Source organism: Mustela nivalis (assembly GCF_964662115.1).
Source record: "Mustela nivalis genome assembly, chromosome: 12".
Classification (NCBI taxonomy): Eukaryota; Metazoa; Chordata; class Mammalia; order Carnivora; family Mustelidae; genus Mustela; species Mustela nivalis.
Genome location: NC_139031.1, coordinates 68,854,436 through 68,880,742, shown reverse-complemented (window position 1 = coordinate 68,880,742; position 26,307 = coordinate 68,854,436). Strand labels below are relative to the sequence as shown.

The following is a 26,307-nucleotide window of genomic DNA, read 5'->3' as shown; positions in this document are numbered from 1 at the left end:
GAGTATATCCAATATTTTTAAAAACCTGTTAGAGTACCAAAAATAGTGCTGGCATTTATTTGGTAACTCCACAAATACTTCTTGAATCGAACTGAAATTAGGCAAGCCAACACAAAAAGCCATTCAGTGGTTCTTCTGGAAGTAAGTGCTTGTTCTTTCTCTCATATATAAGTACCTTGGCTGGTAACTGGATAGTATCCATGAGTATCTGCCGAACTTCATGTAATCCACCAATCTTATCCCAGCCCAGGTCCCTAGGTTTATGCAAGTTGACATTTCGCAGAGATGCAGGAATAAATCCTTGGAGAGCCTTTTGGAAGTCCAATGTTGTTAAAGCTAATTCTGTTTAAAAATAAACACAACTTCTTTTGGTAGTCATATCTATATATGAATCTTCAAAATATGCTATCATCTCAGCTGGAGATGCTGATTTCCTACTCACCTGCTTATCTGAATGTTAAAATAGAATATATTTAATTCTTACTACATTGACTTTCTCTGCAGTGGGAAGATCTCAAATTTTGGATATAATAGGAACACGTACCTTCCTTGGTGGATATGCTCTGATGAGAGAGATGAGAATGGATGGCTCGATCCACAAGCACTGTAAAATCTCTAGCCACAAACCCTTCAGTTTCTTTAGCTATATGTTTCAGGTCAAGATTAGTGAACCTGCTTATTTCACAGTCCAGTTTATTTTTTATTACATTTTGCAAAATTTCACACCTCTGCTCCTAAAGACAAAAACACAAAATTCAATTTCTAATTTTACTCAAATGTAAACTTCAGTACATATATCTTCAGAAAAATCAGGTTGACATAATCTCTATCGTGACAGAAAGAGACGGACAGTTGCCTGCAGATGCAGTGGGGGACAGACAGATTGTAAAGGGGGCACCAGGAAGTTTTTGGGAGTGATGCAAAGAACTGCTACCTTAATTGTGATGGTTTCATGGTATGCACATGTTACATGGTATGTACAGTATATAACAGATACTTGTTAAAACCGATTAAATCGTACACTTTAAAGACTTTGTTGTCTTCAGTTATGCCTCAATAAAGCTGTAAAAAAAACTGATAAATGATGCTATTTCATCAGTAAGAAGCCTTTTTAGTAACATTTGTTTCCTTTAGGAGTGGTTTTTGTTGTTTTTTCTAAAAAACTTATTTCTAAAAAGATATCCAGGGGCACTGGGGTGGCTCAGTCGGTTGGATGTTGTCTCTTTTTTTTTTTAAGATTTTTTTTTTTTTTGAGAGAGAGAGAAAGCAAGAGCGAGAGCACAAGCAGGAGGAGCAGCAGAGGAAGAGCGAGAAGCAAGGCTCCACCCCAGGACTCCAGGATCATGACCTGTGCTGAAGGCAGACACCTAACTGACTGAGCCACCCAGGTGCCCCTGGGCGCCCGATTCTTGATCTCAGCTCAAGTTTTGATGTCAGGGTCATGAGTTCAAGCCCTGTGTTGGGCTCAGCATGGAGCCAACTTAAAAAAGAGATAGATATTCAGAGACCAATATCACTACCATTCTGTTAGGCTTACTGCTAGGTTTAATAGTTTCATTCTTCAATAACAGGTAAGAAGCACAGGGTCTGAATATTTAGGATAAGAATTTTAAAGGGGCGCCTGGATGCTCAGTCTGTTAAGCGTTCAACTCTTGAGTTTGGTACAGGTCATGATCTCACGGTTTTGAGACTAAATCCCATGTTGGGCTCTGTGCTCAGCATGGAGTCTACTTCAGATTCTCTCTCCCTCTTCCTTTTCCCCTCCCCTGGCTCACATGTGCTCATTCTTGCTCTCAAAATAAATACATAAAATCTTAAAAAAAAAAAAAAGAATTTTAAAGAAGATGTTAAGATGTGCTTGCCAGTCCTGGAACATACTTCTTTGAGCTCATTTCCTCTAAAACATTCATGAACATGAGTCCCCAAAGAGGATGATGGGCCATATGTGCTTGTGATTTATGGTAAGAAACAGGTATTTGGTTTTTGTCCTTGTTTCTGGCCTAGCTCTCCTAAAACCCTTAGAATTTCTTAAGTGATAAGAGTGATAACAGCATCCTGATATTCACACCCTTTCCAAAACACCAGATCTTATGTTAATGAGGGGACTTTCAGAAAGCACCTAAGGCTTCAGGATGGCCGCCAGGCAACCATGATAGAAGGCTGAAACCTGCAGGACCACACTTTGATTTCCAGGAAGGGGAAAGCAGCTAAAGGTTGAGTCAATTACAAAAGGCCAAAGATTTAATCAATCATGCGTATGTAATGAAACTTCCATGAAAACCCAAAAGGAGAGGATTCAGAGAGCCTCCACACTGGAGATCCAGAAAGCTTCTGTGTGCCATCTTGCCGGGCCCTAACTTCACAAGGACAGAAGCAGCTTTGTGAGAACAGAACCTCACCCTATGTAGCTCTTCATCTGGCTGTTGATTTGTATCTTTTAAGACCCCCTGTAATAATCTAGTAATCTACTGAGTAAACTATCTTTCTTAGTTCTGTGAGTTGACTAGCAAATGAATCAAAGCCAGGCGGGGCGTCTTAGGAACCTGTGATTTATAGCTAGTTGGTCAGAAGCACTGTAACAAGCTTGATTTGCAATTGGCATTGAAGTGGAAAGCAGTCTGCAGGACGGAGCCCTTCATCCATGGAAGCTGATGCTGAGTAGACAGCAGAATTAAGCTGAATTCTACAACACCCATCTGGTGTCTGAGAATTGCTTGGTGATGTGAAGGAAAAACCCACACATTAGAACTGAGTAATAAAATCATAGTGGGTCAGGAATATTGGTGCTGGTAAAGAAACAAATGTTTAATCAAATTTTTTAAAACAACTATTGGGATAAAAAAGGAAAAAAACCATGTGATCGGGGCACCTGGGTGGCTCAGTGGGTTAAAGCTTCTGCCTTCAGCTCAGGTCATGATCCCAGGGTCCTGGGATCGAGCCCCACATTGGGCTCTCTGCTCAGCGGGGAGCCTGCTTCCCCCTCCCTGCCTGCCTCTCTGCCTATTTGTGATCTCTAATAAATAAATAAAATCTTTAAAAAAAAAACAACCACCATGTGATCATTTCAACAGACATACAAAAAGCATTTGACCAAGTACAACATCCATTCATGATAAAAGCACTCTGCAAAGTACATCTAACAGAGAACATATCTCAACATAATAAAGGCATTTATGAAAAACCCAAGTGAACATCATACTCAATGGTGAAAAACTGAGAGTTTTTCCTCTACAATCAGAAACAAGGATGTCTTTTCTCTCACACCACTTTAATTCAACATAGCACTGCAAGTTCCAGCCATAGCAATTAGACAACAAAAAGAAATAAAAGGTATCCAAATTGATAAAGTAGAAAAAATTTCACTATTTGCAGATTATGTGATACTATATATAGAAAAGCCCAAAGACTCCAGCAAAAAACTACTAGAATTGATAAATGAATTCACTAAAGTTATAGGATACAAAATTGATGTATGGAAATCTGCTGCATTCCTATACAGTAACAATGAAGCAGCAGAAAGTGAAATTAAGAAAATGATCCCATTTACAGTTGCACCCAAACCAATAAAATATCCATGAATAAACTTAACCAAAGAGGTGAAACACCTGTACTCTGAAAACTATAAAATACTGATTAAAAAAATGAAATGGAAAGACATTCCACATTCATGGGTTGGAAGAGCAAATACTGTTAAAAATGTCTATACTACCCAAAGTGATCTACACATTTAATGCGTCCCTATCAAAATGCCATCAGCATTTTTCACAGAACTAAAACAATTCTAAAATGTGTATGGATCCACAAAAGATGCCACATGGCCAAAGCAATCTTGAAAAAGAAAAGCAAAGCTGGAGGCATCACAATTCCAGCCCTCAAGTTATATTACAAACTGGGAGTAATTTAAAAAGTATGGTACTGGCATAAAAATAGGCAGAGTTCAATGGAATATAACAGAAAACTCAGAAATAAACCCAGGATTATATGGACAATTAATCTTTGACAAAGGAAGAATGAATATACAATGGGAAAAAAACATAGTCTCTTCAACAAACAGGGAATGTGGGGAAAACTGGACAGCAACATGCAAAGAATGAAACTGGACCACTTTCTTTCACCATACACAAAAATAAACTCAAATGGAAAAACCGAACAGGAGATTGAAGAGAAGAGCAGCAATTCTAAAAACAGAAAATCGACCACTTTCTGAAAGATAGGACCAGCGGAGAAGTGAATCTGAAGCCATGTGAAGATAGACCATGGGGGGAGGGGCCGGCTCCTGGCACGCCGCAGAGCAGTGGAGCAGAAAATCAAAATGTTTAGAATTCTGCTCCACTGGGGGACATCACTCCAGAGGCTAAGTGGGGGTGAAGCCCTAGTGGGGACAGTGTCGTCTCAGGTCCCACAGGGTCATAAAAAGATGTGGGTGTTCGAGTGTAGCAGAGCTTGCAGGTATTAGAGCAGGGAAGCTGGCTACAGAGACAGAACCAAGGAGGGAGCTCTCAGCTCCGGGTTACCTTAAACCATGATCTGCAGCACAGCTGGGCCATTGCTCCTTGAGCAGGGACCCCACAAGTGGCAGATCCGGGGAGACCCACCTTCCTCCATCCAAGAGTAGAGCAGCAGGAATCTGCTGGGTTTGGAGACTCCAAACGGGGCTGTGCGCCAGATGAAAACACTTGGTCACAGGCCAGGTAAGCACAGACAAGGGAGATGGGAGTGATTGAGTACTTTTCCCCGAGGGTGCATTGAGGAGTGGGGTCCCAAGCTCTCGGCTCTCTGGGGCTAGAGATTGGGAGGATGCCATTTTTCATTCTGGTCTTCCAGAGCTCTATGGAAAGCGTTCAGGGAACAAAAACTCCCAAGAGCAAACCCAAGCAGATTACTTAGCCCAGCCCCTGGCAAGGGTGGTGCAATTCCACCTGGACAAAGACATTTGAGAATCATGACAACAGGCCCCTCCCCAAGAAGATCAGCAAGAACATGTAGCCAAGACCAAGTTCACTGATCAAGGAGAACAGCGGAATTCCAGAGGGGAAAGCAAAGCATGGAATTCATGGCTTTCTCCCCATGACTCTTCAGTTTCCCAAGTTAATTAAATATTTTTAATTTTATTTTTTTCTTATTCTAATTTTTTAAACTTTTCCTTTTTCCTCTTTTAATGTTTTTTTAACTAGTTTACCTTAACAATATCTTTCCTAAAAAAAAAAAAAAAATCTTTTTAAACCTTCATTATTATAGTCATATTTTATCCTTCATTGTATCTAACTTTATTTTTTGTATACATACAGGGTTTTTTCTTCTAAAAAATTTTGGGATACACTTTCTTCTAATAAATCAAAATGTACCCTAAATCTAGCACAGGGCTTTGTTCTAGTCTCCAGCCTGAGCAAATTCTCTTCACTTTCTTTTTCCAACCAACTTATCAATTCCTTTTTAAGAATTTTTAAAATTTTCATCTTTCTAGTCATATTCCATCCCTTCATCGTGTTTACCCTTATTTTTGTATATCTAAAACGTTTCCTTTCTTTAAAATTTTGGGAGGTAGTTTCTTCTAAGGAACCAAAATACACCCCAAATCAAGTGGGTGTTCTATTCACCAGTCATATATATATATATGTGTGTGTGTATATATATATATATATATATATATACATATATATATATATATATGTATATATATATATATATATTTTTTTTTTTTAAGTTTCTATCCCCTTTCTCATCCTCCCAATTTGGGGGTCTCTTCTGATATGGTTTGCGTACATTTTCGGGGGCTCTTTGCCACCCTTTTAGTATTTTATTCTCTCATTCATATGTTCTTATCTGGACAGAATGACAAGGCAGAAAAACTTACCACAAAAAAAAAAAAAAAAAAAAAAAAAAAACAAGAGGCAGTACCAAAGGCTAGGTACCTAATCAATATGGACATTGGTAATACGTCAGAACTGGAGTTCAGAATGGTGATTCTCAAGGTGCTAGCTGGGATTGAAAAAGGCATGGATGATATTCGAGAAACCCTATCTGGAGAAATACAAGCCCTTTCTGGAGAAATAAAAGAACTAAAATCAAACCAAGCTGAAATAAAAAAAGTTATTAATGAGTTGCCATAAAAAATGGAGGCTCTTACTGCTAGGATAAATGAAGTAGAAGAGAGAATTAGTAATACAGAAGACCAAATGATGGAGAATAAAGAAGCTGAGCAAAAGAGAGACAAACAACTACTGGACCACGAAGGGAGGATTCGAGAGATAAGTGATACTCAAAGACAAAACAATATAAGAATAATTGGGATTCCAGAAGAATAAGAAAGACAGAAGGGAGCAGAAGGTATAGTGGAGCAAATTATTGTAGAGAATTTCCCTAATATGGCAAAGGGAACAAGCATCAAAATCCAGGAGGCACAGAGAACCCCCCTCAAAATCAATAAAAATAGGTCCACATGCTGTCATCTAATAGTAAAACTTACATGTCTTAATGATAAAGAGAAAATCCTGAAAGCAGCTCGGGACAAGAAGTCTATAAAATACAATGGTAAAAATATTAGATTGGCAGCAGACTTGTCCACAGAGATCTGGCAGGCCAGAAAGAACTGGCATGATATATTCAGAGCACTAAATGAGAAAAACATGCAGCCAAGAATACTATATCCAGCTACACTATCATTGAAAGCTTCCAGGACAAACAAAAACTAAGAGTTTGTAAACACCAAACCAGCCCTACAGGAAATATTGAAAGGGGTCCTCTAAGCAAAGAGAGAGCCCAATACTAGTATACCAGAAAGGAATAGCGACAACATACAGTAACAGTCACCTTACAGGCAATATAATGGCACTAAATTAATATCTTCCATAGTTACCCAGAATGTAAATGGACTAAGTGCCCCAATCAAAAGACACAGGGTATCAGAGTGGATAAAAAAAAACCAAACCCCATCAATATGCTGTCTACAAGAAACTCATTTTATATCCAAAGACACCTCCAGATTTAAAGTGAGGGGGTGGGAAACAATTTACCATGCTAATGGACATCAAAAGAAAGCTGAAGTGGCAATCCTTGTATCAGATAAGAAGGAAACCAGATCATCATATTCAAAGAGTCTCTCCAACAAGAAGCTCTAACAATTTTAAATATCTAAGCTCCTAACATGGGAGCAGCCAACTATATAAACCAATTAATAACAAAATCAAAGAAACACATCAACAATAATACAATAATAGTATGGGACTTTAATACCCCCCTCACTCAATTGGACAGATCATCCAAGCAAAAGATCAACAAGGAAATAAAGGTCTTAAATGACACACTGGACCAGATGGACATCACAGATGTATTCAAAACATTCCATTGCAAAGCAACAGAATACACATTCTTCTCTAGTGCACATGGAACATTCCCCAGAATAGATCACATCCTGGCTCACAAATCAGGTCTCAACTGGTACCAACTGTTACTGTATCGTTACTGTATATTGTCTCTATTCCTTTCTGGGTTCATTGAGTTCTGAAGCTAGAACTCAATCACAAGAGGAAATTTGAAAAGAACCCAAATACATGGAGGCTAAAGAGCATCCTACTAAAGAATGAATGGGTCAACCAGGAAATTAAAGAAGAATTGAAAAAATTCATGGAAACAAATGATAATGAAAACACAACTGTTCAAAATCTGTGGGACACAGCAAAGGCTGTCCTGAGAGGAAAATACATAGCAATACAAGGCTTTCTCAAGAAACAAGAAAGGTCTCAAATACACAACCTAACCCTATACCTAAAGGAGCTGGAGAAAGAACAGCAAAGAAAGCCTAAACCCAGCAGGAAAAAAGAAATAATAAAAATCAGAGCAGAAATCAATGAAATAGAAACCAAAAAACCAGTAGAACAAATCAACGAAATTAGGAGATGGTTCTTTGAAAGAATTAATAAGATTGATAAGCCTGGCCAGACTTATCAAAAAGAAAAGAGAATGAACCCAAATAAATAAAATCATGAATGAAAAAGGAGAGATCACAACCAACACCAAAGAAATACAAACAATTATAAGACCATATTATGAACAACTATATGCAGCAAATCTGACAATCTGGAAGAAATGGATGCATTCCCATAAACTACCAAAACTGAACCATGAGGAAATAGAAAACCTGAACAGACCCATAACCAGTAAGGAGATTGAAGCAGTCATCAAAAATCTCCCAACAAACAGGAACCCAGGGCCAGATGGCTTCCCAGGGGAATTCTATCAAACATTTAAAGAAGAATTAATACCTATCTCCTGAAACTGTTCCAAAAAATAGAAATGGAAGGAAAACTTCCAAACTCATTTAAAGAGGCCAGCATTACCTTGATCCCCAAACCAGACAAAGACTCCATCAAAAAAGAGAATTACAGACCAATATCCCTGATGAACACAGATGTGAAAATTCTCACCAAAATAATAGTCAGTAGGATCCAACAGTACATTAAAAGGATTATTCACCACGACCAAGTGGGATTTATCCCAGGGTTGCAGGTTGTTTCAACATCTGCAAATCAATGTGATACAACACATTAATAAAAGAAAGAACAAGAACCATATAATACTATCAACAGATGCTGAAAAGCATTTGACAAAGTACAGCATCCTTTCATGATCAAAACTCTTCAAAGTGTAGGGATAGAGGGTACATACCTCAATACCATCAAAGCCATCTATGAAAAACCCACTGCAAATATCATTCTCAATGGAGAAAAACTGAAAGCTTTTCCCCTAAGGTTAGGAACACAGCAGGGATGTCCATTATCACCACTGCTATTCAACATAGTACTAGAAATCCTACCCTTAGCAACCAGACAACAAAAAGGAATTAAAGGCATCCAAATTGGCAAAGAAGTCAAACTATCACTTTGCAGATGATATGATACTTTATGTGGAAAACCCAAAAGACTCCACTCCAAATCTGCTAGAGCTTGTACAGGAATTCAGTAAAGTGTCAGGATATAAAACCAATGCCAGAAATCAGTTGCATTTCTATACACCAACAGCAAGACAGAAGAAAGAGATATTAAGGAGTTGATCCCATTTACAGTTGTGCCCCAAAGCATAAGATACCCAGGAATAAACCTAATCAAAGAGGTGAAGAATCTGTACTCAGAAAACTATAAAGTACTCATGAAAGAAACTGAGGAAGACACAAAGAAATGGAAAAACATTCATGCTCATGGATTGGAAGGAACAAATACTGTGAAAATGTCTATGCTACCTCAAGCAATCTACATGTTTAATGCAATCCCTATCAAAATACCATCCATTTTTTTCAAAGAAATGGAACAAATAATTCTAAAATTTATATGGAACCAGAAAAGACTTTGAATAGCCAGAGGAATCTTGAAAAAGAAAGCCAAAGTTGGTGGAATCACAATTCCAGGCTTCAAGCTTTATTACAAAGCTGATATCATCAAGACAGTATGGTACTGGCACAAAAACAGACACATAGGTCAATGGAACAGAATAGAGAGCCCAGAAATAGACTCTCAACTCTATGGTGAACTTATCTTTGACAAACCAGGAAAGAATGTCCAGTGGGAAAAAGACAGTCTTTTCAACAAATGGTGTTGGGAAAACTGGACAGCCACATGCAGAAAAATGAAACCGGACCATTTCCTTACACCATACACAAAAACTCAAAATGGATGAAAGACCTCAATGTGAGAAAGGAATCCATCAAAATCCTTCAGAAGAACACAGGCAGGAGCCACTTCAACCTCAGGCACAGCAACTTCTAAGAAACATCACCAAAGGCAAGGGAAATAAGGGCAAAAATGAACTACTGGGACTTCATCAAGATCAAAACCTTCTGCACAGCAAAGGAAACAGTCAACAAAACCAAAAGACAACTGACAGAATGGGAGAAGATATTTGCAAACAGCATATCAAATAAAGGGCCAATATCCAAAATCTATAAAGAACTCATCGAACTCAACACCCAAAGAACAAATAATCCAATCATGAAATGGACAGAGGACATGAACAGACATTTCAGCGAAGAAGACATCCAGATGGCCAACAGGCACATGAAAAAGTGCTCCACATTACTTGGCATCAGGAAAATACAAATTAAAACCACAATGAGATACCACCTCACACCAATCAGAATGGCTAAAATTAACAAGTCAGGAAACGACAGATGCTGGCAAAGATGCAGAGGGGAACCCTCCTACACTGTTGGTGGGAATGCAAGCTGGTGCAGCCACTCTGGAAAACAGCATGGAAGTTCCTCAAAAAGTTGAAAATAGAGCTACCCTATGACCCAGCAATCACACTACTAGGTATTTACCCTAAAGATACAAATGTAGTGATCCGAAGGGGCACGTGCACCCAAATGTTTATAGCAGCAATGTCCACAATAGCCAAACTATGGAAAGAGCCTACATGTCCATCAACAGATGAATGGACAAAGAAGATGTGGTATATATATACCACATATATACCATATATATATGATATATATATATATATAGAATGGAATACTATGCAGTCATCAAAAGAAATGAAATCTTGCCATTTGCAACGATGTGACTGGAACTAGAAGGTATTATGCTCAGAGAAAGAAGTCAATCGGAGAAAGACAACTATCATATGATCTCCCTGATATAAGGAATTTGAGAGGCAAAGTGGGGGGTTTAGGGAGTAAGGAAGGAAAAAATAAAACAAGATGGGATCAAGAGGGAGACAAACCATAAGAGTCTCTTAATCTTACAAAACAAACTGAAGGTTTCTGGGAGAAGGAGGGTATGGAAAGGGTGGTTGGGTTATGGACATAGGGGAGGGTATTTGCTATGAAGAGTGCTGTGAAGTGTGTAAGCCTGACGATTCACAGACCTATACCCCTGGGGCAAATAATACATTGTATGTTAAAAAAAAAAAAAAAAGAAAGAAAGAAAAAGAAACACAAAACCCAAACACCTTTTACGTGAAGTTTCAGAAAAGAACAACTTCAATATTATTTGTTAATAGTGTGGGGATTGCTAAATAAACTAATGAATATCTATTTAAAAAAAATAAAATAAACTCAAATGGATTGATTGCCTAAATGTGAGACCTAAAACCATAAAAATCCTTAAAGAGAGCACAGGCAGTAATTTCTCTAACATCAGTCAATGCAATATTCTTCTACATATATCTCCCAAAGCCAGGGAGATAAAAGCAAAAATAAATTATTTGAACTACATCAAAATAAAAAGCTTTTGCACAATGAAGGAAACAATCAACAAAACGAAAAGGCAACTGACTGAGTGGGAGAAGATAGCTGCAAATGTCATATTGATAAAGGGTTAGTATCCAAAATATATAAAGAACCGATATAACCCAGTACCCCAAAAACAATCCAATTAAAATATGGGAAGAAGACATGAACACACATTTCTCCAAAGAAGACAAACACATGGCCAAAAGACATGAAAAGATTCCCAACACCACTAATTATCAGGGAGATGCCAATCAAAACTACAATGATCTAGAGATCACCTCACGCCTGTCAGAATGACTAGTCAAAAACACAAAAAACAGTAAGTATTGACAAGGATTTGAAGAAAAAAAGAATACTCTTGCATTGTTGGTGAGAATGCAAACTGGTGCAACCACTGTGGAAAACAGTGGAAAACTGAGGAGGTTCCTCAAGAAATTAAAACTAGAACTACCTTATGATCCAGTGATCATACTACTGGATATTTACCCCCCAAAACACAAAAACACTAATTCAAAGGGATACATGCACCCTTAGGTTTACAGCAGCATTATTTACAATAGCCAAATTATGGAAGCAGCCCAAGTGCCCATCAATAGATGAAGAGATAAAGAAGATGTGGTCCATATATACAATAGAACATTACTCAGCCATGAGAAGGAATGAGAGCTTGCCATTTGCAACAACATGGACAGAGCTAAAGAATCTAATGCTAAGCAAAATACATCAGAGAAAGGCAAGTATCATGTAATTTCATTCATATGTGGAATTTAAGAAACAAATGAGCAAAGAAAAAAAGAAAGAGACAAATCAAGGAACACTCCTAACTACAGAGAAGAAACTGATGATTACCAGCGGGATGGTGGGTAGGGGGATGGGCAAAAAACATGATGGGGATTAAAGAGTACACGTACGATGAAAAAATATATATATACACATATTCATAATTTTATTTGCATTTCTCACTAAATGCTCTTTCTTTTTAAAAAGAAATCTTTACAAAAGGTAACTATGTAACATAATGGATATGTTCAATTAACTTGATTGTGGTAAATATTTTATAATGTATATGTAAATCATATTGTACACTTTAAATATATACAACTTTGCTAACTATAACTCAATAAACTGAAAAGAATTCTAATGTCCAGGATGTATTTACAGATTTTACCAATGGAAAAATGAAGCAATTCAGAATTTGTAGGCTTTTTGTTTTCTTTTAAATAGAATAACAAAATTTTAATAAGTTAAAAAAATGTTTTCCAAAAAGCCTTGGAAAGTACATAATATTTCAGATGGTTATAAATGGAAACTGTGAATCTAAGCACAACATGCACCTTTTAAATATCCTTAAGCATAAGTTTAAAGCCATAAATTATCAATAGCATTAAAAAATGAGGTACACCTGGGTGGCTCAGTCAGTTAAGCATCTGACTCTTGATCTCAGCTCAGGTCTTGATCTCATTGTCATGAGTTCAAGCCCTGCACTGGGCATGGAGCCTAATGTAAATAAATTTAATTAATTAAATACATAAACAAAGTAAAATTGAAAAATGCTTTATATAAAGAAGGACATATTTCAACAACCTTCACAAGCAGTATTACCTGATCAGGAGGCTGAATATGTTGGACACACTGAAAAATGTGAATTCCTTGAGCAGAGACAAGCAAAGGATGCAGAGAATGTTGAGACTGGCTTGTGGCAATCAGTGCAACCAAACTTCCCGTGGAAATCAACTCTTTCATCATATCACTCAAAGCTAGAATAATAAAGCAATGTAGGATAAAAGCTTAGTAAATATAAACATGGAATTTGAAAATTATAGTCATTAAAAATAATCTGAAGTTGAGCTTTTAGATGGAGTACAGAAAGTATGAATCCGTCATACCTTCGAAAAATTAAATCTGCCATTCATTCATTGATGGATTTATTGAGGACCTAGTATCAGCCCCACTCCAACCAATCTAATGGAGGCAGAGGAAGTACTGTAAACTTAGTCTGTATATGCAAAATAATGCCTAGGTGGTTCCTTACTTCGGGGTTTTAGAAAGTAAATGAACAGGAGTCTGAGATAAATACAGAAAGATGATCAATTTCCATATTGTACTCTGTTGATCAGGCAACATACAGTTCCTATTCCTATGACTTCCTGAACAATCTCCACACCAGCTCTTGCCAGGTTTGGTGGTTAGGCAGTCAGAACTTAAAGAGGCATTAATAATGTGTATCGAAGTCCTGATCTAGAAATTTGCAGCATTCCAGTAAGTACTCCTATAGGATTCAAACTTCAAGATTAACAGGAGTTTGTAAGAAGCCAAGGCACTGAGGTTGCATTTTCTATCTGTTTCCTCAAGAACCCTGAGGTACCTACATGCTGCCAAATCCTCCGGCACAACCCCCACAGCTCCCTCGGTGAATTCTAAGCTCCAGTGCGACAGTCACTAACTTCCCACCAGTTCACATACCTCTGTGCCTTTGCCTGTGGATCACACTTCCTTTGCTTCCTCACTAGCATGAAGCTGCTTCACGCTAACGTCTACTCCTCCATCAAAATGCCATTAATCACAGTTATCAACTCCCCCAGCAGCCTTCTCTGCTAACTCCTTACCACCCTCCCAGTCCCAGCTGAGCGTGCAGGCTCCTCAAGGGCCCCGCATACACCTCTAGCAGAGACCCCGCCACCTCCGAGCTGTGTCGCCCTGGTCAAACGACTTAATCTCTGAATTTCCATGAATTCCCCTAAAGAACAGTTGCAGGATAGTGGCAGGTAGAGTACAAAACAGTCCCTAGCCCAGAAAAGGCACTCAATGCATGGTAGCTATCATTATCACTATTTGTATTCCGTATGAAAATGGTCCGTTTACTTTTCTTTCCACTCCTAGACTTTGAGAATACAGACTGTGCACAAGCATTACACAAGTATTTGTCAAATGAACAAAGCAATTTCTAATAAGCGTAGGAGAATGCAAAAACCCCACAAGACTAATCACGAAGTTGCAGAATTTTCACACAGCACTTGTCTACCAATTTTACTAATACAGAAGCCTCAAAAGCAACATATAACATGGCATTTTCTGAAGAGAGCAGATCTGTCACTAAGACTGAAACTGTCGGCTAGCCAAAGAAAAAGACCCACGGCCACAGTGGGTGTGGTGCCATTACCATGTGCCAGCCGCTGGCTCTGCGCGGCCTCAGGGCTATGCTCATGTTCCGGGACAGCAGGCAGGCCAACGATGAGGTCAAGGTCGTCCAGCAGAATCACAGAAGGCTGCCTCCATGCTGCCTCTGAGAAAGCCAGCTCCAGGGTTTTTTGTACGTTTTCAAGCCTTTTTCCTTAATATGGAAGATATAAAATGGTTTTAATGTTACTTCAGGGCTGGTAAGTTCCAGCTGCACTTCTGAGAGCATTAGAAAATTCAATATTGATTTAACTATGAAACTTTCAGCCATATTTTGTTAATATACCAATCACTAAAATTTGTTAGTCATTAACTTGGTTTTAATTAATACAGCCTCAAAGGACTCACTAAAGAACTGAATTTTATAAAATGGAAAAAAGGAATATGCTACTGTAAGTCCTGTATGTATGTATTCTTACCTGGCCTTATTCCACAGCAAATGTCAGATGGCATACAACAAAACAGTAAAATAAAAGGAGGATATGGAAAAACACAAATAAGAGTAGGGGATCAAGACTCTCATAAAATCAAACATACATGTAGCTGTCCAGAGATTTTAGAGTTACTCTATTTGAATCATACATTGGCTTCAAACTTCCTCGTCAAGTGCCAACTTTTAATTTTCAAACAACAGAAAATATACAAAGTCATAAGCTGATACAGAGATCCTGTTACTTAGGTCTACAACAAAGCTTTCACATGAAGCTTCAAGTAGGACTCTGAGAGATGGACAGTCCCTCTAAAACCACCTTTGTAGCATATGAAGTAATGGGTTTTCGAAGGCTATTTCTTAGTTTCTTACCATATACTTAAAATACACAAACACATACAGAGCCTGGGACTAATTGGGATGACATGATAGAGGTAGCCAAGGGGGAAAAAAGGTACTCAAAATAAAATCTTTCCAATCTTGTTTTTTTTTTTTTTTTTTTTTTAAAAGGTAAGAAGCAGTAAACACTTTGCAAGTATAAAAGCACACACGGTAAATTGTAACTTCCCTCCTTACTGTCCACAGCCAGCCTTCCCTGCCTCACCCAGCATTTCTCTAGCAATTCAGGGATAATTTATACCCATCAGAATATATCTTAGATACTAACTTTCTCAGAATGGTCTAAGTTGGCATTTCCAGGATTAGTGTCTACAAAGAGTTTTTGGCTGGGAAAAAAAAAAAAATGAGGGGGCCGGGTGTCCATCAAGTACAGAGACTTCTAAAAATTTTGCTGAAAATATTAGAAAGCCAAAGGTTTTACATTTTCAAGGAATTTCAATGACTAAAAGAAAAATTAAAGATCAGATATTCACATTTGTTAGATTAACAGCATTAAGTAACATTTCTGTCTTTCTAGCAAAAAAAGGGTTTTATATTGAGTGTTATCATAGTCATACCTCGTAAAGCTTTACAGTCAACTATCTCCACATGGGCATCCAATCTGTCAGATGTTTCTTTACAGACTGCCTTGGCTAAAGTTGATTTGCCAGTACCCTAGAAGATAATTGCCTCATAAGCAAACTATTCAATCACAGAAATAGCTTCTGTTACTGTGGCAACCACCAAGACTCAAGCCTCACTGATCCAACGTTCTATGCCTGTTAGAGCCCAATAAAGCTAGGGGTTAAAAAAAAAAAAATAAGAAACCCCACATCCCTGGAGCTCTGGGACCACATTATGGTGGGTGACATTTAGCGTAAAGTAAACTAACAGGGGTGTGCCTGGATGGCTCAATCATTGAGCATCTGCCTTCAGCTCAGGTCATGACCCTGGGGTTCCTGGGGTCTAGCCCTGCATCGGGCTCCTTGACTGGCAGGAAGCCTGCTTCTCCCTCTTCCACTCTCCCTGCTTGTGTGCCCTCTCTCACTTGACAGAGATGTCTATGAAATAAATAAAATCTTAAAAAAAAAAAAAAGTAATCTAACAGGAAGGAGTGAAAATCTGGATTCATGAAGTTTTAAAAGTCCTGCAGGGTAAGTGGGAAAGAATTATTTCCTAAATATAAATTCAAATCTATCAAAGAAAAATATGTAATATTCCTCAAAGAAACCAGGAGGCTCAGCTTCCCAGGCTTCACAGAAGGTTTCAAGTAGTATAGAACCACAGGCAAGGTTAACAGAGGACAACCCAATCTCAGGAATATAAGCCCCCCCCCCCCAGAAAAGGGCATTTCCCACCCCAGTTCCAACCTCGATTGGTACTGACACAAAAAATAATTGCTTTGAAAAAGTAAAAAATGTATATACCAGTCTAGTTGCTGTGTGAGAAAGGCAGGTGTTATTAAATGACTTTTGTTTCAAGCTGTTAGAAGCTGGATGTATCCTATGTTCATTATAGGGCATAGAAGGAAAATAAACATCTAATTTGTTTTTACCATTTGTTAAAACAATCACTAATACTTAATTTCACTTACCTTTAAAAACAGGCAATGCTTTGTTATTTACTAGAAGGGAATAATGTGGACATTAAATAATTTTTCTAGAGAAATGAATCCTATTTCCATTTAATTTCAACTATTTTTTTAAAAAGATTTGGTTTTTGGGGCACCTGGGTGGCTCAGTGGGTAAAGCCTCTGCCTTTGGGTCAGGTCAAGATCCTAGGACCTGGGATCAAGCCCCAAATTGGGCTCTCTGCTCAGCAAGGAGCCTGCTTCCTCCTCCTCCTCCTCCTCTCTCTCTCTCTCTCTCTCTCTCTCTCTTTCTCTGCCTGCCTACTTGTGATCTCAATCTGTCAAATAAATAAATAAAGAGAATCTTTAAAAAAAAAAAAGATTTTATTTTTTTATTTAATTGATAAAGAGCGAGAGAGGGAACACAAACAGGAGTGGGAGAGGGAGAAGCAGGCTTCCCATAGAGCAGGGAGCCTGATGTGGGGCTTGGGATCCCAGGACCCCAGAACCCCAGGACTATGATCTGAGACGAAGGCAGATCGGGGGTTAACGCTTAATGAGTGAGCCACCCAGGTGTCCCTAATTTCAACTTTTTTTTTTTGAAGATTTTATTTATTTGACAGAGAGAGAGAGATCACAAGTAGGCAGAGGCAGAGAGAGGGGGAAGCAGGCTCCCTGTTGAGCAAAGAGCCCGATGTGGGGCACGATCCCAGGACCCTCAGATCATGACCCGAGCCGAAGGCAAAGGCTTAACCCACTGAGACATCCAGGTGCCCCTCACTATTTTTAATGGAAAGCACTAATTACCCACTTCCCTATTATCTTAAATCAACTGTAATTTTAATTCAGTTTCTTGGTCATTTACATATAGTATAACTGTGACCACCAATTAGTGTTCCATGTAGCCCTCAGAGACTCTTATGGTGGGCAGAACTGTTTATTTTTATATTAAGTGACTCCCAGACTATGGAGGGTTTGATCCTGGTTTATAAAATAATATGCAAAAAATACAAAGTAACTATAAATACTTAGGATAGAAAGATAAAAAATGTTCTGTAATCATCCTACCTCACTGAAGCAACCACAGTCAATTGTTCTGATGTTTCATCCTTCCAGACACTCCCCACACACTTGATGTAAATTTATGGAGATGGGATTATTTATGTGGGTTCATGACAAATCATTGTCCTCTTTATGGACAAATATGGAGCCGCATCAGCTCCCTAGCTCGCGGCCACTCTGAGATATACTAGACAGTAAGAGGTTCCAGAAGCCAATTCTTAATGTATCTTAATAGATATATCTTATTTTTAACTATTCTAAGTAAAGCTAAAATAAATATTGATATGCCTATTTACTTATTTGTCAGACTATACCTTCAGAATACATTTCTAAGGAGTGGAATTACTATATCATAAGGTACACATTTAAAATTTTGCTGAACATTGCTATAGTGCTTCCAAGAAAGGCTGAACATTGGTAGCTTTTTACAGTTCTTTTAATATAGGTTTTCTCCCTCAATCTGCTATTATTTCTTACCCTTGTTGCTTTGTCTAGCTGTAAGAGCCCACACCAGCTCTAATATTTTGTTTTTCAGCACCATGGGCTGGAAAAACAGTGAAGTTTGTTATACAAAGTCTGAAATTCAGCAGGCACTCAAATACAACCATCATCATAGCTAATGGAATTACATTTACATTTAAGTCAATGGACTTCAGGTGTGCCTTGCTGCCTCAGTTGGTAAAGCACACAAATCTTGATCTCGGGGTCATGAGTTCGAGCCCCCACTGGATGTAGAAACTACTTAAAAATAAAAAAATCTTTAAAAGATAAAAATAAATTAAATAAAATAAAAAATCTTTAAAAGATAAAATATTTTTTTTAAAAAGTCAATGCTCTCCAAAGAATAAAGAAATAAGGGGTGCTGAAATCCTTTTGCCCAGTCGCCCGTCTCCTCACATAAAGTAACTCACATTTTTTTTTTAAAGATTGATTTATTTATTTGACAGAGAGAGACACAGTGAGAGAGGAAACACAAGCAGGGGAGTGCAAGAGGGAGAAGCAGGCTTCCCACTGAGCGGGAAGCTGGATATGGGGCTCAATTTCAGGACCCCGGGGATCATGACCTGAACCGAAGGCAGATGCTTAACAGCTGAGCCACCCAGGTGCCCCACTCACATTTGTACAACAGCACTTTTCAGTCTACAAAGTGCTTTCACATATATTATTTCACTTAAGTGAGGTTAAATCCTAAGAAACTGAAAACCTGCCTAAGTCACAGCCAGGAAGTACATGACAGAGGTGGGACTCAAATCCAGGTCTTCTCTGTTTGTTCTTCCTATCAACCATGCTACCCCTAGGTAAGATGGGGATGTCTGGTTTCTAAGTCAATGGAATATTGCTTTTTCAAAATAAATCATCTACAATGACGATGCATTTTGGAATCTGACACAGAAAATCTAGAAACCGCATAGAAGAGCTGCTATAGGTCACCAGCCTTGCATACCTAGGATAAATCCCACTTGATCATGGTATACAGTTCTTGACACACTGGTTGATTTGATTTACTAATATTTTGTTGACGATTTCTGCATCTATGTTCATGAGAGATACTGGTCTTTAGTTTTCCTCTAATGCCTTTGTCTGGTTTTGGGATTCGGGTGATGCTGGCCTCATAGAATGAGTTAGGAAGTATTCCTTTTGCTTCTATCCTCTGAGAGAGACTGTAGAAAACTGGTGTCATTTCTTCCTTATGTGTTTGATAGAATATACCAGTGAACCTATCTGGGCCTGATGTTTTCTGTTTTATGAGACTATTAATTATTAATTCAATTTCTTAACTAGATATAGATCTTTTTACATTGTCTATTTCTTCTTGTGTGAGTTTTGGGAACTTTTGTCTTTCAAGGAATTGGCCCATTCATCTAAGATGGTTATCAAATATGTGAGCATAGAGTTGTCCATGACTATTACTACTTTATTATCCTTTTAATGTTTATGGAAACTGTACTGATGGACCCTCTTTGATTTCTGGTATTACTAATTTGTGTCTTTTTTTTTTTTTCTTAGACTGGCTAGAAGCTTATCAATTTTATCATCTTTTCAAAGAAGCAGCTTTTGGTTTCGCTGATTTTCTTTCTTGATTTCAATTCACTGTTTTCAGTTCACTGAATTCTGCTCTAATTCTTACTATTTCTTTACTTCTGCTTACGTTGGATTTAACTTGCTCTTTTTCTGGTTTCCTATGGTGGGGGGAACTTAGGTTACTGGAGTAGTTGCTACATTTTAAATAAGAATCAGAAGAAAGCAACTGGGTCAGTAACAGGGGAAAAAAGCTATTTTACTGGAGTTAAAAGTGAATGGAATTGAAAAAGCCTTAAAAATTTTGAAATGAATGAAAGAAAAGGACTTGGAAAAACCACACTGTACCCCTGAAAACAATATTGCCTTGGCAGAGAATAAAGCTCTTAAAAGGGCATGGAAACTCTAGCAAAATGGATCAAGAGTAAAGTAGAAGACACAAACCACCAAGATCAGGAAATGGCCCATCACAGATTCCACAGTCATTCAAACGATAATAAAAGGAATACTACCAACAACTTTATGCTCAAGAATTTGACAACTTAGGAGAAATGGACCAACTCCTTGAAATTACAAACTACCAAATGTCTGCCAAGGTGAAATAGACAATTAAGGGAATTTAATTTATAATTAAAAAGTTAAAGGTGAGGGGCGCCTGGGTGGCTCAGTGGGTTAAGCTGCTGCCTTCGGCTCAGGTCATGATCACAGGGTCCTGGGATTGAGCCCTGCATCGGGCTCTCTGCTCAGCCGGGAGCCTGCTTCCTTCTCTCTCTCTCTGCCTGCCTCTCTACCTGCTTGTGATCTCTCTCTGTCAAATAAATAAATAAAATCTTTAAAAAAAAAAAACAAAAACATTAAAGGTGAAGAAACCAGATTGTATCACTGGAGATTTTACCAAACATTTAAGGAAGAATGAACACCGACTTTAGATAATCTCTTCCAGAAAATGGAATGGGAAAAACACTTCTGAACTCATTTCATGAGGTCACTATTACCCTTACAGCAAAACTAGACAAAGACAGTATGAAAACAGAAAACTATAGGCTAATATCGCTCATAAATCTAGATGCAAAAATCCTCAACAGAGTATTAGCAAACAATGGAGCGCCTGGCTGGCTCCGTCAGAAGAGCATAGAGCTCTTGATCTCGGGGTCATGAGTTTGAGCCCCATGTTGGGTGTAAATTAAAAAAAAAAAAAAAAAAAGGTGCCTGGGTGACTCAGATGGTTAAGCGGCCAACTCTTGGTTTGGGCTCAGGTCATGATCTCAGGGTTGTGAGATCAATCCCTGTGTTGGGCTCCCTACTGAGCTCTCTCTTTCCCTCTGCCCTCCCCCCATTCATGCAAGTGCATACTCTCTCTCTCTTAAATAAGTAATCTTTTTTAAAAAAGCAAAAAAAAACCTTAAAAAAAAAAAGAGAAAGTATTAGCAAACAAACTCAGCAAGGTATACAAAGAATAATACACCAAAACCAAGTGGGATTTATTACAGATATGTAAGGCTGGTTCAATATTTGAAAACCAGGGGCGCCTGGGTGGCTCAGTGGGTTAAGCCGCTGCCTTCGGCTCAGGTCATGATCTCAGGGTCCTGGGATCGAGTCCCGCATCAGGCTCTCTGCTCAGCAGGAAGCCTGCTTCCTCCTCTCTCTGTCTCTCTTTCTGCCTGCCTCTCTGCCTACTTGTGATCTCTCTCTGTCAAATAAATAAAATCTTTAAAAAAAAATATTTGAAAACCAATCACCCCTATAAACACCCTGAAAAGCAAAAATCATATACAGAAATTGGTACAGAAAAAAGGCAGAGCGGATATTCCCTTATTCATCTTATTCATCACCACTTTCTAAATTTCCAAAGCAAATGTAGCCTTCCCATATCTTAACAACCCCGTATAACAAATGATCAAAACCCAAAGAGAGAAAAATAGAAGTGATTAGTGCAATGGGCACATTTTAACCACATACCTTTCCTCCTGTGAATAAAAGGGCTCCATTCCTAAGTCCTGCCACTAGGGACATCAGCTGTCGAGACAAGGGGCGTCCCAGGAGGCTATGAGTGATGTGTTCCATGGAGGACACACCTAAGGAATTCACTCCTCTGCAAAACACACACATTGTTGCATGGTAACACACTGAAGCAGGGTCAAATCCAGCTGTAAAAAATTCTGAAACTTTCCTTCCCAGGCTAGTTAATGATTTTTAAGAGAGTAAAATGGGGAAAATTTTCCCTTACTTAAAAGCATATTAAATCAATGCCAAATCTGAGTTAACAGCTTTTAAAATTAGCTTTATTACTTTCAAACACGTACAGTAACCAGAAGTTTTGTCTGAATAGGACATCTTAAGGAATGTGTCTTAACACACACCAACACCCCTCTCAAATGATTTTTGGTTTGGTGATCCACATGATCATTAATGAGTGCATCTGAAGCATTGGGATAATGGAAGACTTGTTTCCTCCTAAACTTAGCCTTTGAAGTCCAGTTTCAATTTGTAGATTATACAAGCACGAACTTCAACCCACTTCCTAACTCTAGCACTTTCTGATAATAAACACAAATTCCTAAAATCAGAGTCTGAAGAGATTTTACTTTCAAGATGAGTATTATGCTGTATTTAAACATTGTTATTTTGGGGCGCCTGGGTGGCTCAGTGGGTTAAAGCCTCTGCCTTCGGCTCAGGTCATGATCTCAGGGTCCTAGGATCGAGCCCCGCGTCGGGCTTTCCGCTCAGCGGGAAGCCTGCTTCTCCCTCTCTCTCTCTCTGCCTGCCTCTCTGCCTACTTGTGGTCTCTGTCTGTCAAATTAATAAAGTAAAATTTTAAAAAAAATTAAAAAATTTAAAAAACCACATTGTTATTTTATGGTTTAATCCTTTTACTAGAACATTTACAGATTATACTATTATAGGAAACCAAATCACTACTACTACAACTACAAAAAGCTGTGAAGAATTCGAAGATGTAATGTTTACAGGAGATTCTTATATTCTATAAGAGATAAAGAAATTAAGAGGAAGTTCTTTTCAGACTTGTTTGATTTTAAAAGTTATGGAAAACACAAATAATCCCCATTAGTACATTAATAAGATAGTTGAAGGAATAACTTAATTTGAAATATTTTTAAACACTCAGATGTTTTTGGATTTAATGTTTAAAATAAATGTACTAGCTCTAAGAATTATTGCTTTATTCAAGCACATATGATCCAAGTCATATCCAGTTGCTTCCTTCTCACAAATCAAATCTCAAAGCAAAATTGCTAATAAGCTTCAGCCTTTTATATAGTTCCCTAGGAAAACAAGGCAAATTACTAAGCAAGGTGTGACAATTGAAACAATCCCTGAAAAAATACCTATTACTGCTTTATTAAGATTATTCAATGACATTAACATGTACTTTAATGTTTATACATAAAAACCCTGCCAGACATAATGTCAAACATGGCTGAAAACATACTAGTTTGGCCAGAACTTCTTACCCCAAGCAGTTCAGCTTTAAAAAAGGAAGAATAAAGTCAATTTCCTCACTGTTTTCTTCTTTTACCATAGGATCTAGAAGGACCTATAGTAGCAAGGAAAAATCAGTTTTACATTTCAAAGTTAATCTTTGGTCTGTGTTTCTCAGGTCCCAGGAAACGGAATTACTGATTCTGTTACACAGAAAGAAAAGACACATGGTGCATGCAAGATCATTACTCAAAACAGCCTTCCCGACGGTAATTTATTCAACCAAGGAACAAAAATATTTATGGTGAACAAACAGTAAAGGATGTCATCTCCTTCATACATTTTACGGACACATCTTTATATCTGCAATTTTGATTTGTGTCATATTTACTCTTGACAATTCTTACATTTCTATCTCCTCTGAATGGTATTCCTTCAATTTCATCTCAAAAGTAGAGAGACAATGTCTGGTTCTCAACCATTCAAATTCTGTATGACTAGAGTATCTTCAACTCTATAACAAGAGTGACTATCCTAACGAAAACCTAGTATTCTAAAAAGTCCACTTATAAAATCCTTCTAGGAAGAAAGTGATCTGATATTTGTGAAAAGTTGAGAATTTTAAAACTGCCAAAATAATGCGGGTTACTACAAACATCGGTTACAGCAGACCTACAAGTAAAAATATGAATTTAAAAAAAATCAACCCCCTAGAGCTAGTTTTCCTTTGTTTCAATACTAGAATAACTTGAAATCATGATCCATTTACCAGTTAACACAATCAATTCTATTCTTGAAACTTAACTGTGCCTCGACTTTTAAGTATAGGATAAAACAATTTGTTTAGATAAGTTAAAGAGAGTATATAATAAAATATTTTAAATCAAGTTATTCCTTACTCTTATCATTCACATTTCTAACACACTTCAAAATACAAAGTCTTACAGGTAAACTCATACTTTGTTATCGATCCCACACAACAAATATTAGTTCATTAAATATTCAATAATATGTGATTACTTGTATTGTGGTCTTCTGCAGCAGATTGGTGCTCAACAAAAAAATGCTTTCTTTTTCTTTTTCCCAAGAATTAACTATATTTAGAGAAAACTCCTTCAACCCTATCAAAAAAAAAAGTAATATATGTAGAGTTAGCACTGAAGTGGAGATGTAACAATTAAAGATTTAAATTTACTTAAATTTCAATAAAGGCATTCTTTGATATGTAAAGCCATTTACTCATCATTATGTTTCCTGTTCCCCCATATGTCAGTTTGGAAAAACAACAAAAACTTCCTCAGTAGGAAAAATAGTAAAAGAATAAAATTTACCCACCATCTTTAAATCTCAGCTTAATGTATTCTTCCTCTGATAGTATCACAGGAAGTGTGGTAGTAGTAGCCTGCTGTAGCCATGCAGAGAACGCAGTTTTTACATCTTCTTCACTTACATCTTTAGGCTGCCAGAGTAAAGAGAAGAACAGTAATGAATTATCCAGATGCCTACATGAACGCTAACATCGTTAGCTTAACACCTTATCTTGCTAATAATATCCAAACCTTGTTACAGCTGATGCACCTAAAACAAGCCTCTTAACCTCTTTGAGCCTTGCTCTGCTCAGGTGAGAGCTGTAAGCTGGTGTCCCTTAGGGAGGAGACGGGTCAATTGCATCAATCACATTATTTACCCATTCGGCAACCCTTTGGCACAAGTGATTACATGTGCTAGTTTGAGATGCAACCAGCCTGGCATGACCATTTGTTATCTGTGTGACTGTGGGCAAATGAAGAAAACTCTCTGAACTTCAGTTTTATAATCTATTAAATGGAAACTATGAAAAATAAATAATTTTTTTAAAGTTAAAAAAAAAAAAAGCAGACCTTACCAAACAAAACCAGGAAGGATGTTCATATTTATAGGCACAGATTTGGGATTTAACATTAAGGATAGTGGAGCCTGAAGAAACATTTACAGGGGCACCTGGGTGGCTCAGTTTGCTAAGCATCTGACTCTTGATTTTGGCTCAGGTCATGATCTCAGGGTCGTGAGACTGAGCCCCACATTGGGCTCTGCACTGAGCATGGAGCCTACTTAAGATTCTCTCTTTCTCTCTCTTTCCTTCTGTCCCTCCACCTCCCTCTCTCCCTCTCTAAAAAAAGTGGGGGGCAGGGCAAAAACAAACAAACAAAAATTTATGGAAGTGGTGACATTTTAAACACTCCTTAGCTCTATGACCAGTGATTCTGGTACCACGATTTGGCTCCCTGGATAACCATTCCAACCCCATTCTCCCTTGCCTCCCTCTGTGAGAGAGTGGGGAAAGAAAACTCCATTCCCAGCCTGAGCTGTGAGTACATGCCTGCATTCTGACCAATGGTGTGCGATCACCAATCTTTAGGAAGGGCTTCTCCTCCTAACTGAAACGTAAGGCAACTTTGCAAAGAGAAGGCTTTTGCTTTCAGCCTTTTCTTCTGCTGCCAAAAATGCAGATGTGATGCCTATTAGTACAGCAAACGCCTTGCATCTAAGAGGAGGAAACTTGCAGGCCAAGGATGGCAGAAAGACCAAAGACCAAAGACCCTGATGGCATAGTTTAACTGCCTCTGAGCTCCTCCAAACTTCTTTGTATGTAAGAAAAATAGGCTCTTTATATGCTGACGTCACTTTTTTTTTCTGTTGAGCAGGCTACAGTGCTGATATGCTCAATAAGTACAATGTTAATAAACTGTTCAAAAGGTATGAAGAAATTCTAAGAAAAATAATAATTTTTAAAGTTTTTGAAGTTCTTAAATTAGAATTAAGTTTTTAAAACCTTATTGAAGCTAAAAACACCCAAATACCCGAAAATTCATGTAGGAAAGATCATTAATATCTGCCTAGGAAAATAAACCTCTATTTATTCCACCATTTCGTAGCTGGTCCATTTCTGTTCTGTCATCATCCAGAGTCAAGCTTAGCTCTGCTGACTGAGCTCAGTTTAGAACCTGATCGCTACAAAAGCCGGGTTAA

General features: G+C 38.0%; 1 protein-coding gene across 3 annotated transcripts in view; it reads right to left on the bottom strand.

Annotated features, from left to right (window-relative positions):
* PEX1 (peroxisomal biogenesis factor 1) overlaps positions 1–26,307 on the bottom strand; it is an 89,158-nt gene that overhangs the window by 12,707 nt on the left and 50,144 nt on the right. For all 3 annotated transcript variants that reach the window (XM_082692601.1, XM_082692599.1, XM_082692600.1), the window contains 9 exons: positions 24,634–24,757; positions 24,319–24,419; positions 23,331–23,413; positions 21,817–21,949; positions 15,785–15,881; positions 14,382–14,552; positions 12,824–12,978; positions 545–734; positions 176–342 (listed from right to left, as the gene is read on the bottom strand). In XM_082692601.1, the coding sequence (XP_082548727.1) occupies positions 176–342; positions 545–734; positions 12,824–12,978; positions 14,382–14,552; positions 15,785–15,881; positions 21,817–21,949; positions 23,331–23,413; positions 24,319–24,419; positions 24,634–24,757 (1,221 nt within the window). The remainder of the gene's footprint in view (positions 1–175; positions 343–544; positions 735–12,823; positions 12,979–14,381; positions 14,553–15,784; positions 15,882–21,816; positions 21,950–23,330; positions 23,414–24,318; positions 24,420–24,633; positions 24,758–26,307) is intronic.